At 58.7% G+C, this 13390-nt stretch overlaps 1 protein-coding gene across 1 annotated transcript in view; it reads right to left on the bottom strand.

Moving 5' to 3' along the window:
* Window positions 1-13390, bottom strand: part of LOC107106632 (phospholipid-transporting ATPase ID-like) — a gene marked incomplete at its 3' end in the record, with an annotated part of 44029 nt that overhangs the window by 29830 nt on the left and 809 nt on the right. The window contains exon 2 of the mRNA XM_015406813.1: window positions 10937-11019. Coding sequence (XP_015262299.1) covers window positions 10937-10979 — 43 coding nt within the window. The remainder of the gene's footprint in view (window positions 1-10936; window positions 11020-13390) is intronic.

Genomic DNA, 13390 nt, shown 5'->3' with positions numbered 1-13390 from the left:
TCATTGGACAAATAAGTATCATTATCAATATCTGCTTTTATCTCTTTTGTTATTATTTTGGGCAGTCTCATTTAATGTTAATAGAAAGCAAAGCTGCATATCTCCCAGTAAAAACGTGTGTAGTATTTGTTCATGTCTTGCGGCTCTCAAACATCTGATGTTTATTCTATGTGGCTCTTACGTTAAGCAAGTTTGGCCACGCCTGATCTAGGGGATCCACCTCTTACCCGGCAAGGGGGCCGCAGGGAAGCCAGGCTGGGTGTGGGGCCTGTGCCCTGCACCGTTCCCCCCCACCCCCAGAGCCTGTTTCCACCCTCTCCTGGTCAGAGAGGGAGGAAACCAGCCAGCAGGACAGAGCAAGGGCAACAAACGGAGAGAAGCAGGCTGAACTTCAAGTTGGGGCTGGAGGTTTCCCGTCATTCCGCGCTGGGCCAGCCACAGGTGGGGCAGAGCAACAGCTTCCGCCGCCACCTGAACAGCATTCCAGACTAAAAGGAACTCCCCCACACACACGCTAGCAAAGGTCTCCTCCTGTGGGTAGGTTCCCTGGATCCCCTGGCACCTGAGGACTGTTCTCTGCTCTGACCCGCTCGCCTGCCCTTTCCTACGAGATGCACCCAACTTCCCGCCTTCAGCGTCCTGGGAAATCTCCTCATTCGGCCCAGGCAAAAAATGCACACTGGTTGTTCTCAGCTCTGGCAACACAGAGGGCTCCCCCAAACCCAAGAGCCGCTTGGCCACATATTTAAAGGGAGCACCCACCTTTGAAGCAGATCAAATATAGACATGCTCAGGGGTCGTTTCGTAGAAAAAGAGGTGCAGGAGCTCATTAGCATAACTCGTGTGTCAGAAGGCAACACCCACCACTCAGGCTCCACTGGACTGTTTTGGATTGCCAGCTATTGGGGGGGGATGTGTAGATCTGTCCTTGCAGAGGAGGGAGAGCTTGTACCTGAATAAAACTTGGTCTTAAAGGTGCCACTGGACTGTTTTGGATTGCTAGCTATGGGGGGGGGACGTGCAGATCTGCCCTCACAGAGGAGGGAGAGCTTGTACCTGAAGGCGGGCCGTGGGGAGGGGGGCTCTGCAACTTACCTGGCTGCTTCTTGCTCCTCATGGCCCAACTGAGGGCTGCTGGGAGCAGGGGGCGGGGCTTGTTGCATGTGCCCACCCCCTGGGCTCCTTACTGCCGGAGCTCCGCTCCTGTATGCTCCCGCAGGAAATGACCCCTGGACATGCTTTGATCTGGTTCAAAAGGTGAAGTGTGTGTGTGTGTGTGAGAGAGAGAGAGACTGTGGGCAGAACACTGAGCTCTCACTGCCCCCCATGCGAGCGGGTGGAGTTAAGCGGCCTCCCCACCCCCCAGCCCTTTAAAGGGCTTTGTCTGCTTTCCCATCTGTGTTTTGTGCTGCTCAGCAGGGAAAAGTGAAGTGTGGGGGGGGGGGAAGGGGGTCCAGTCCGTGGGGGGGGGGGAAGCTGGGATTATTGTCTTGCATCCACAGTTTGCCTGGACCCCAAACCCAACTCACGGCAAGCACCAGCTCAAGACGTCAGGACGTCCTCCCGGGTTCACCCACCCTGCTCAGCTGCACGCCCTCCCGGCCCCTCCCCCACCTCTCACCGTGGCTGAGGTCAGGGGCCCTGCCCTCCCTCTGACCTCCGGGGACCCCCCCCCAAAGCCTGGCCTCACCAACAGAGGGAGGCTCCTGTGTCCTCCTGCCCCCCTCCTCAGACCCACACAGTGCAGGGGGAAAGCCCCCCCAATCTGCCACGCGATGGGTTGGGGGTCTGCATTTTGTCCTGAGAAACTTCTGAAGGAGCCTCCCACCGAGCGCGCTGCAAGGGCATCCGCATGAGCGGCGGGCAAGGCCACGTGGGCCAGTGGCTGGGGGACTGGGGGTGGGGCACATGCTCGGCACACAGAGAATCCACGGCCAGCACGGACACGTGAAGCTGCCTCGTACTGAATGAGACCACTGGGGTCCATCAAACTCAGCAGCTCTCCAGGGCGTCTCAGGCAGAGAAAGGTCTTTCCCATCACCTACTGCCTGGTCTGTAAGGAAGGCCGAGCGCCAAGGAATAGATTCTTTTGAACTATGGTGCTGGAGAAGACTCTTGAGAGTCCCTTGGACTGCAAGGAGAGCAAATCAGTCAATCCTAAAAGAAATCAACTCTGACTGTTCCCTGGAAGGCCAGATAATGAAACTGAAGCTAAAATACTTTGGCCACCCAATGAGAAGGGAGCCCTCACTGGAGAAGAAGACCCTGATGCTGGGAAAGATTGAAGGTCAAAGAAGACGGGGACGGCAAAGGATGAGATGGTTAGACAGTGTCATAGATGCAACGAACATGAAATTGAGCCAACTTCAGAGGACAGCGGAAAACAGGAGGGCCTGGCGAGATTTTGTCCATGGGGTCGCAAAGAGTCAGACTTGACTGTGCGACTGAACAACAACAACTGCCTGGTCCTTTTTTTTTAACTGGAGGTGCTGGGGATTGAACCGGGGACTAAGCCACAATCTCCAGCTGAAGGATCTCCACCAAAGAGGCTCTGGAACAGCAGTGTGGCTCCAACGTAGGCACCTTCCTACCGCTCCAGCTCACTGGCGGCCCTCGTTCTGTGTCCTCTAGCGACCCCACAGGGCTGCCCTAAGGAGAGCCACATCATCACCCCTCTCATTCTGCTCAAGGCTGAGCTGGCTGAGGTCTCAGGCCAGAAGGAAGGTTCCTTATGCTCAGCTCCTGCACTCTTCCATCTGTATGAAAGGTGTGCGAAGGGGAATTATTGCAACGTGCCTTTAACAAAAACGACTCCTGAATCTCTCCGCCAGCCTCTAGTGATGATAGTGCACGTTTCACTCTGCATATTTTAACTGTGGGTTCAGCAATGTTTTTAATTATGTTTGTATTATGGAAGCTGCTGTTAGGATTGTGGAAAGGTGGGATATAAACCTTTTAAATAAATAAAATGACCCATTGTTCCTGGATTAGCAAAATCCTTCTTCATCACAGGTGGGCTTGAATTTAGCTGGGGAAAGGTGTTTGGGGCTGACGCGTCAGTCTAACTCCAACCAATGGACAATCCTATACAGAGTGCTCCAAAGGCGGTGGTGGTGGGGATTCCCGATTCAACATGCTGTTTCCCCCCTTAAACTGAGGGCTTCATCCAGAGGCTCCGGTTCTGGCTTGGCTGGGGGGCTCCCTTGGGGAAGCAGTATAGCAGTGGAACAGACTGCCTCAGGAGGTGGTGGATGCTCCTTTGCTGGACGTTTCCAAGCGGAGGCTGGACGACCCTCTTTCGGGTATGTTATACGGCAAATCTTTCGGCTCTGCTCCTGCAGAGTGCAGGGGGTTGGACTAGATGACCTGCAAGGTCCCTTCCAACTCTAACATTCTATGATTCTATGGTTTGCAAGGGGGCAGGGTGTCAGCTACGCTGCCATGGGGGTTGGGGAGCTCGGTCTGTGTTAACGGCTACTGCATTCCTTTCTGTGCTTTTTCTGCTTTGCGCCGAAATGCTTATCTAGACAGATGTGCAGGAGGGAGTTGTATTGTCTGGGTTTTTCCTAGGTGCCGTGGGAGAGTGTTGGTTCTCAGCTTTAGCTACCTAACGGTCTCCAAGCTTTATCCCGCGCGCGGGAGGGTGCCTAATTGGCCAGTGCTCGGGGGGGGGGTTGCATACGAATACCCTATATCCTATTATGCCCATGGGGCCGCCGCCATTCTTAGCAGTGCTTATGTTACTGCATCTATAGCTCTGCAATAAAAGTATTACCGTTCCTGAATGCGTGTACTTCGTTGTTGGCTGTGGGTTCTGACACAGGGCTGGTGCTGAGTGGACAGCAACTCCAGCCACTTGCCTGCCCAAATCCCACCTGTCCAAAGAGGCGGCCGAGGACTGGCCTTTGAGGCCCAGAAGGCAGAGAGAGCCGAGTGGACTATCGTGTGTCTCAATAACAAGGTGTTTGAACAGGTGGGGGGGGGGGGGGCAACTGAAATCAAATCCTTTCGCTCTCCTACACCATATCAAAACAGAGAGAGGGAGTAGAGGAGCTGCTGAATGAGCCCCAAAGACTCCCCGGTTCCCTCTGGGGGGGGGGGGTGTCTGCCTTGCAGCTGTGGCACTTCCCGGTTGGTCTCTGTTACTCCTTTGATCATCTAGTCCTTTGATTGTAGGAGACTTTAAAAAAAAAATTAATAGCATGTTTCACTCTTTGGAGCCCAAGCAAAACGGAGTCTTTTTTCACTTGTGCTTATTGTTTGGTGTCAAGTATTCGATTTCTGGGCTAATTTGAAGCCACTGCAGCGCATGTGCGAGGAGAGAGCGATCGAGTGTCCCGCCCGCCTGCGGGGCTTCTCTCCCACTAAAAGCTCCTTCCCAGCTCCGGGCCTGAAGACCAACTGCAGAGCTGCAGGGGTGGGAATCTTCTTTGGGAGGCGCAGAGGGGAAACTGGGGGGGGGTGTCATTTGGGGGATATCAGGGGAATCTGGTGGAAAGTAACATTTGAGTATTTGGATATCTGGATAGGCAACGAATAACTGGGAGATTAACATGACCTGGGAGGGAACGGAATGTGGGGTTTTTTTGGGGGGGGAGATAACTGAAGAGGAACCTAATTTGGGGGCAACTGATGTTCATACCTTAAGAGAGCACCCCTTTTGTGCAACACCTGAGGCCTTGGGCAAGGCTCATTTCCCCACGGAGCCCAACAGCGGCCAACTCTTGCTTCTGGGCAGTTTATAAGCAGGACCTGGGGACAGCTGTTATCTGTCCCTTATGCAGAGGTATACTGCCCCTGAACACGGAGGCTCGCTTAGGTCCCATGGCAGATCGGAGAGGCTTCCCTGGGCAAAGCAAGTGCCAGCAGGCACAGGGGACAGATGGAGGCAAGGGAACGGGAGGCCAGAGGGGCTTGACCGCCAGGGTGTTCCAAGACCCACCCACCCCTCTCTCAGCAAGGCACTGGCCAGGGTGGGCTCTCCTTACTCACCAGCACCAGGAAGTTATCTGCACCCCTCTCTTGCTCAGGGGCCAGCACCCACACCCCAGCCAGGCCCTAGACCTGCAGGGCAGGCGAAGGGAGGGACCCGGAACCCTCGGAGAGAACCAGACGGAACGTCCGTTGGTGACCGTTGGAGGCGTCGGCAGTGGGAGAGCGGGCCCAGAGCCACCCAGCGGGGGAAAGGGCTCATGTGACCGGAGGCACCATGAAGGCCGTGGTCGGGTAACTTATCCTGGTCGGGATGGGGTTCATTTGTGTTTCACCTGATTTACAGATCATGTTGATTGTTAAAATCATGACCTCAGGAGACAACGTTCAGACCCAAAATGGACTGACACTAGAAACACAGACCTGGAAGGGACCTCCAGGATCATCTAGTCCAACCCCCTGCACAATGCAGGAAATTCACAAATACACACACACACACCCAGTGATCCCTGAGCTACGCCCAGAGAAAGGCAAAAAACAGCTCCAGGTTCCCTGGCCTATCTTGCCTGGAGGAAGAGTCCTTCCTGACCCCAAAGTGGCAATCAGCAGGAGCCCCTGGGGGGCGTGTAAGAAAGCTCCACAAAAGCTGAGCACTGGCACACCCCTTCCTGCCCTCCCTCCTTCCCACGATCTGCCTGAGTTCAGAGAAGGAGCACAGCTGTCAGATGGGGCCATCTAGCCTCTGCTTCAAAACCTCCCAAGAAGGAGAGCCCACCACCACCTCCCGAGGAAGCCTGTCCCACCGAGGAACCACTCTGACTGCCAGCAAGTTCTTCCTCATGTTCAGCTGAACATTATTTTGATCTAATTTCAATCCATCGGTTCCCGTCTGACCTTCTGAGGCAACAGAAAACGCCTCGGCTCCATCCTCTATACGACAGCCCTTCAAGTACTTGAAGGTGGTGATCATATCACCTCTCCGTCGTCTCCTCTCCAGGCTAAACAGACCCGGCTCCTTCAACCTTTCCTCACAGGACTTGGTCTCCAGACCTCTGGACACGTTCCAGCTTCTCAATATCCTTCTTAAACTGTGGTGCCCAAAACTGAACACAATACTCTAGGTGAGGCCTCACTAGAGCAGAGTAAAGCGACACCATCACTTCACGAGATCTGGACGCTATACATCTGTTGATACAGCCCAGAATCCCATTTGCCTTTTACGCTACCCCATCATACTGCTGACTCGTGTTCAGACCCCTAGATCCTTTTTGCACATACTACTGCCAAGACAAGTCTCCCCATCCTATAATTATGCATTTGATTTTTCCTACCTGAATGCAGAACTTTACATTCATCCCCACTAAATTTCTTTTAGCCCAGTTTTCCAGCCTGTCAAGACCACCCTGTAACCTGACTCTGTCTTCTACCGCATTCGCTCCCCCTCCCAATTCAGTATCATCTGCAGATTTAATAAGCATTCCCTCTATCCCTTCATCCAAATCACTTATAAAGGTGTTGAACAAAACAGGTCCCAGGACAGATCCTCGAGGTACTCCACTTGTCACTCCTCTCCAAGAACATAAGAGAACACAAGAGAAGCCAATGTTGGATCAGGCTAACGGCCCATCTAGTCCAACACTCTGTCACACAGCGGCCAAAAACACCAGGGGCCACCAGGAGGTCCGGCAGTGGGGCCAGGACACCAGAAGCCCCACACACACCATTGTTGAGGATGAGGACCCGTTCACAAGCACTCTTTGGGGGCGCTCTGCCAACCACTTACAAACCCACCTCACAGTAGTAGGATCCAAGCCACATTTTACCCACTCGTCAACAAGAATATCACGTGGTATCTTATCAGAAGCCTTACTGAAATCAAGATAAACTACATCCGGCAGCATTCCCCTAATCTGACAAAGCAGCAACTCTCTAAAAAAGGAGATGGAAGTGAGTCTCCCCTGACTTGTTCTTGAGCAACCCACGGCCTCTCCTGGGGCGTGTGCCCCCACGGTCATGGCCAGGGGACAGACAACGGCAGCTGTCCGGTCATGGGGAGGGGGTGTTTCCAGCACACTATGCCCACCTCCTTTCCCGTCTGAGGGATGGCCTCCGGGGGCCCCCTCCCTCTCACCCAGCCCCTCCCCCCTGCACACCTTCGCACAGCGGGTGGCGGGGGGGTTAACCTCCCAATCATCTGCCTGCCACCTTCTCCCTGCTGGCTTCAGGTGGCTCAGCCAGCAGCACCCTTGGGCCACTTTGTGTTTCCCCCCGGCAATGCGGGGGGGGGGGGCACAGGTAAGCAGGCCGGCAGCACCTTCTGCACCCTTTGCCTCCTGGGCAGCCGCGGGGATCAGGGCCTGGGGGAGAAGGCAGGCCAAGGAGCCTGTGGGGACGGACAGGGAGGAGCCCGCGAGCGAGTGAGCCTCACCCTGCCCGCCGTGGAGCACCCCCCGGGGTGGTGGTGGCAAAAGGGAGCTGGCTTCCTCCTGGCCCTTTCCAGAACGGCGCTTCTGGGCCCTGCTGTTTGCCAGCAGCCACTGCAGACATCCCGCAGGGAGAGGGGGCTGTTTGGGCTCCATTCTGTTCTGTATGTTTTTAATGAGGGGCTGCGGTGGCTCAAGTGGTTAAGACGCTGAACTGCAGACCGGAAGGTCTGTAGTTCGGCAGTTCAAGACCCGAGTGCCGGATGACGGAGTGAGCTCCCGTCTCTGGCCCCAGCTCCTGCCAACCTAGTAGTTCGAAAGCAAGAAGAAGAGATTGGATTCATACCCCTCCCTTCACTACCCGAAGGCGACTCAGAGGGGCTTACAAACTCCTTTCCCTTCCCCTCCCCACAACAGACACCCTGTGAGGTCGGTGGGGCTGAGAGAGCTCTGACAGAAACTGCTCTTTTTCAAGGACAGCTCTTATCAGAATTACGGCTTGCCCAAGGTCATCCAGCCAGGTGCAAGTGGAGGAGGAGTGGGGAATCAAACCCGGTTCTCCCAGAGTCCACGCACTTAACCATGACACCAAATTGCAAGTAGATAAATAGGTCCCACTTCGGTGGGAAGGTGACAGCGTTCCGTGTGCCTTAGCGTCTAGTCATGCCGGCCACATGACCACGGAAACGTCTTTGGACAGCGCTGGCTCTTTGGCTTGGAAAGGGAGATGAGCACCGCATCCCTAGAGTCGGATTCGACTGGCTTTCGAGCGAGGGAAACCTTGACCTTTACTATGTTTTTAATATGTGATTTGTAAGCCACCTGAAATCGAACGTCTGAAAGGGGCTTAGGCCACCAGGCTCTGAAGCAGCCCCTTTTCCGATCGCCTGCGGGAAGTCAGGCTGCTCCGGCCCCCAAAGGAGGCCACGCTGGGGGTGGAGAGGCCTCCCTCTGCCCAACCCTCCTCCTCCGAGACGCCACCTAGGTGAAGAACACAGGATTGGACCTGAGGGATCAGCGGCCAGACTCAGGGCCAGGTGGACCACTCGGGTCAAGGGAGTGACTCCTTCTCTTCTTTGAAGCCACTGAGGTGCTCCCAGTGGCTGACCAGGGTGGGGAGGGGGACACAGGCAGGCTTGGAAACATGTCCCTGGACCGGCAAGGTGACCGTGGGGTACATTCCCAGCAGACAGTGTGGCACCCCTCGCCTGCTCACTGCCCTTGGCCGAGCAGAAGCAGGACCTGCCGGCAACGCTTCTGGGTCCAGACAGACACGACCCAAATGAGGAATGGGGGGAAACATCTCCTAAGACGAAGAGCTACAGAACAACCCACTCGGACGGCAGGACTCGAAGTCTCGCTCTGGGACTGAGGTCCCGTGGGCTAAGGGCAGAGGTCATTTCGGCCGCCCCGCTTCCGGCCGCCCCGCTTCTGGCCCTCATTCAGCCAGGAGGAGGCAGGAGAAGAGGGAGGGTAAGTTGCTTCCCCCCTGCCGCCCCCCACCCCTGCCTGCCTGGGGCCAGGGAGGGCCTTCGCGGGGCTTCCTTGCACTCCCGCCGGCCTTGCAGGTCCACCGCCGGGCCCCTCATGGGGCTCGGCAGTGGAGCTGCAAGGCCGCCGCCGCCCAGGACCGTTGGGGGCGGGGTGTGTGGCCTTATGACACACTTCCGGTGATGTCAGGGGGTGTGGCATATGCTAATGAGTTATGCTAATGAGTCCCCCTAGCTCTTTTTCTACGAAATGACCCCTGGCTAAGGGCAACTTCTCAAGTCATCAGTTCCCGGACACGGTCAAACACTGGGGAATGTTTCTAAATTGTAAATGCTACCACTGCACTACGCTGGTGGCCTGGGGACCTTAATGCCCTCGCTTGGGTCCACAATTGTCCGGACTCCCTGCCAGGGGCCAGCAAATCTCTCTGGCCTTCTTTTTAAAGAAAGGAAAAAAGCAGCTCTTCTCCTGCCTCTGCATTTCTTCATTTATTCGTATCCTGCTTTTCTCCCCATGTCTGAGACTCACAGTGGCTCAGAGCATCTTTCTCCCCTCCTTGGTCTCTCACGACAACAACAACAACAACACTGTGAGGTAGGCACGGCTGAGAGTTTGTGATGGGCCCACGGTCGCCCAGTCCGGGGTCACCCGGACTCCTGGTCCACCCCTGGCACTAGTCCTGGTCCACGCTGGCTCTCGAACCAAGGAAGGGACACGGCCACCCACTCCCCAAAGACGCAGCAGAGCCTCCGTCCCGGAAGGGAAGATCAGCGCCAAGCTCCAGGACGGCTTCCGTTGCCCGCCGGGGGCTGGGGGGCCCCTCTGCCCGCATCAGATGCCCTCAGAGCAAGCAGCGCCTCCTCTGCACTCCTCAGACTGCACTCCTCCGCAAGAGAGGGCGCCCGGCTGCACCACCCCTGCGGAACGCGCTCCCCCAGCAGTGTGTCTGCACAAACATCTCTGCAGCGTCAGCAGGAGGTCTCACCTCACTCGCTGGGCAGCCTGGAAGCCAACTCTGGCATCTCATCTTCTGGCTCACGGGGCGGAGCAGCCTCCAGGGCCCAGGCAAGGGGAGTCTGGGGCTGCAGCCACCCCCCCCCCCACCAAGAGCTCCTGCTGGGCCTTAATGGAAAGCCCCTGCCGTGACCCCCCCTTGGCTGCCCCCAGAAGTGGGGACCTGGCCCAGTCAGACCCCAGAAGACCACCAGAATCCCTGCTCGGAGCCTCCCTACCTCTGGCACAGGCTGCCACTGAGACGGACAGCTCTCCTTGCCGGCCCAGTGCCCAAATGGGTGGGCGGAGGGCACAGGCGCCCATGTCCCGCTGACACTGTTCTTCATGCGGAAAGCAGCACCCACCTCTAGCCCTTCAGAGGACGAACGGAGCCTCCCCGTCCCCCCGCCACGGGCAGCAGAAGCCCTCCTACTGCATTGGGTCTGCTTTTCCTTGTGCGGGTTGATGTGTATTAATGTGCAGGACACAGCATTGTGGAAAGGAAAGCACAGCCCGGCAGCACCCTGAAGACTTACAAGGCGTTTCCCGGGCCCTACCCGAAGAAGCAGGTAAGCTTCCCCCCCCCCCCCCCCGGTGCCCCCCCCCCCCCCCCCCCATGGCGAACCGGGGCTCACGCGAGCGGCCGCTGGAAGGGACATGGTTCCCCTTCAAGGCTCCCCCCTCCCCCGCTTTGGTCTGCCCTTCCAGACGAACCCGCTGGGGGACCCTCCTGGAGGTCCCGTCGGGAGCCAGAGGCAGCCCCTTCCACGCAGCCCCTCTGGGTCGGGCTGGCTGGGAGGGAGCCTGAGCCCCCCCCTCGCCTGCCTGGAGGGCCGGTGCATGGACGGATGCCCTCCCTCCCAAGGCCCCCCCTCCCTCACTGAGGCCTCCCGAGCCCCCCACCAGGGACCAGGCCTTGGGCTCACAGCTCCCCACACACACACACACACCAGGCTGGGTGGCTGTAACTGGATGCCCGGGCAGGTGCGTGTGCCGCTTCGCCGGGCAGCAGGGACTGAGCTGGTTCGTGATCGATCGGCGGCCGTCCAAGGCCGGACTCCAGCCAGGCTTCCCCCCAAAAACACACACACACTCACCTTGCGCCCTCTTCCTGCCGAACGTTATCCCGAAGAGCGGCATCCTGGGAGGCTCCTCTCAGCAGGTGAGTCCCGCGGGCGTCCTGCAGGCCAGAGCAAGAGGAAGACGTCGTGACCGCGGGGCCCCTCTCTCTCCTACCTGGCCCATGGGAACGAGGAGACTGGAAGCCCACACCCCAGGGAGGCTTCAGGTGGCAGCTACGGTTACACACACGGCAGCCGTCTCACTCTGCTCCCTCGGCACACTGGCAGGAGGCTGCACCGTGGCGCCCACCGGCTCCACCCCACCCACCCCCAGGTGCCGACAGGCAGAGGGCACCCACCCATCAGGAGGGCTGTGGCGGCACCACCGGGGCCTCCTCAGGGTGTGAAGGGGAGGCTCCTTCCGCAGTGGGCCGTGGGGGCCTGGGAGGGAGCAGCCCTCCTTTGCACTGGCCAGAAGGCCCTCAGGGCTCCAGCTTCCACCTGAGGGCCCCTCTCCACCTTCCGGACGCACTTGGGGAGCCCCAACCTCCCCCCTCCCCCCACATTTGCCTTGCCTGTCCAGGATCGCAGAGGCGGAAGAGGCCACAAGGCCAGTTTCCCCTCCCCCCCCCATACAGGTGGCTACCTAGGAAGCAAGTGGCGCTTGGAGTGGCCCCGTCATCCCCCTCCTCTGTGACGGGCAGCACCCAGCCCACGGCTCCTGGGCCGCAGCCCGCAGCAGGTATTCATTGTCGTCCTCTATACCCCCCCCTCCTCCTCCAGCAGCTGGCGCTGCTCCCCTCCCCTCCACTGTATCCTCACAGCAACCCAGTGAGGTAGGCTAGGTTGAGAGACTGTGACTGGCCCAAGGTCACCCGGCCAGTGCTCCCTCTAAGCTGAGCTGGTGCGAGCCAGCTCACCGTTTTTTATCCTCCGGCTCACACATTTTTGCCTTCGCTCAGGAAAGATGCGGCTCCAGAGGAAACGTAATGTATGCAGTCGCCAAATGGCTCACTCACATCTTTAATGCCAGCGGCTCACAAAGTAGAATATTTGCTCGCAGGACTCCACAGCTTAGAGGGAACTTTGCGTGACCTGGCCCGTTTCTGTCACTGAGCGGGGATTCGAACTGGGTCCTAGTCCAGCACTCTGACCCTGGCTCAACACGTGTGGAAGCTCCCGCCCATCTTCAGCCGGCCCTCTGCTTCCCAAGCCTCTCCCCACCCCCCACTCTGAGCGGAGACTGCAGGTGCCTCAAGGCAGAAACCCGCATCCCTGGCCCCGGGGTGGGGGGTGGGGTGCTAATAGGGACAGGTCGAGCAGGGGAGCCTCCAGCCAGCGGGGGGGGGGGGGGGGGGAGACACCCGAAGGAGGCTGGTTTTGCAGAGGAGAAGAGGAAAGGGTTTAATAAGGCAGCGCTTGATTTCCCCAGTCCCCCCACATCCATGAGTCCCTGTGGATTTCAGCGCTGTTTGCAATTATGCTGTGCAGCCCACAGAGATGGTCCCAGTTGACAAAACAGGGGAAGCGTTCTTCTCTGCAAGAGGAGGCGCAGCTGAGCCACTCAAAGGTGTGCGCACTGGCTGTCAGCATCCAGAGAGGGTACATCGCAGGGGGTGGGTTGAACACGAGCACCTCTGAGATGCCGAGAGGTCACCAGGACGTGCACCTCCGTTTTCCGGGGGTTCCGCAGAAATGATGACCCACAAAGGTGATGTGCCATGGGGGGGAAGATTTGGAGCCGTTCCATGCGTGCAGAAAGACGACCTCTCGGTGGCGCCACATCTGGGCGTCTCCACGCCTTTCCTCTCAACAGTGCCACCCAGTGCCACCACAGGCGTGACGGGAGTTAGGGCCCGGGCTGGGGGGGGGGGGGCACGCTCTCCAGGACCCCAGGCAGGCAGGCAGGCAGGGAGGGAGGCGCCGCACAAGGGCAGGGCCCTGCCTTCCAGGACAGGGGGGCTCCACTCCAGCCAGTGTTCCCTTCAAACTGAGTGAGTGTGAGCTGGCTCGATCCATATATAGGAGGCGGTGGCTCGACCCCCGTCCAGCGCGCTCTCGCTCTCTCTCTCTCTCGCGGGCGGGCTGGATACGGAGCGAGGCCCCGGCCCCGCAGCGCTTCCATCCAGGCGGGGCCGGAGAGCGGGGCTCCGCGTGCGTGCAGGGGCACCGCGGCCGGCCAGGTGGGGGCGCGCCCGGACACCATCATGGGGGGTGGGTGGCCCGGAGCGCTCCCTCCCTCCCTCGCCCCGCCCCGCCCGCGCGCCTCTAGCAACGGCTGGCCTCGGTCGGTCGGTCGGTCTCGTCGTCCCCGGCGGCTTCCCCGCGGCGCCCCTCCTCCTCCTCCTCCTCCTCCTCCGCGGCTCAGCGCCGCCCTCGCTGGCCAGCTCGATGGAGTCGCCCTCCTCGCTGCCCGCCGCCGAGGGTGAGGGGCCTCTGAGCCGGCGCAGAGTTCCGGCGGCGGCGGGGGGGGGGGACACCAGAGTCACC

Source organism: Gekko japonicus, unplaced genomic scaffold (assembly GCF_001447785.1).
Source record: "Gekko japonicus isolate JY-2015 unplaced genomic scaffold, Gekko_japonicus_V1.1 scaffold765, whole genome shotgun sequence".
NCBI classification, from domain to species: Eukaryota; Metazoa; Chordata; class Lepidosauria; order Squamata; family Gekkonidae; genus Gekko; species Gekko japonicus.
Note: the sequence above shows the minus strand (reverse complement) of the source record. Positions and strands in the feature narration are given on the sequence as shown.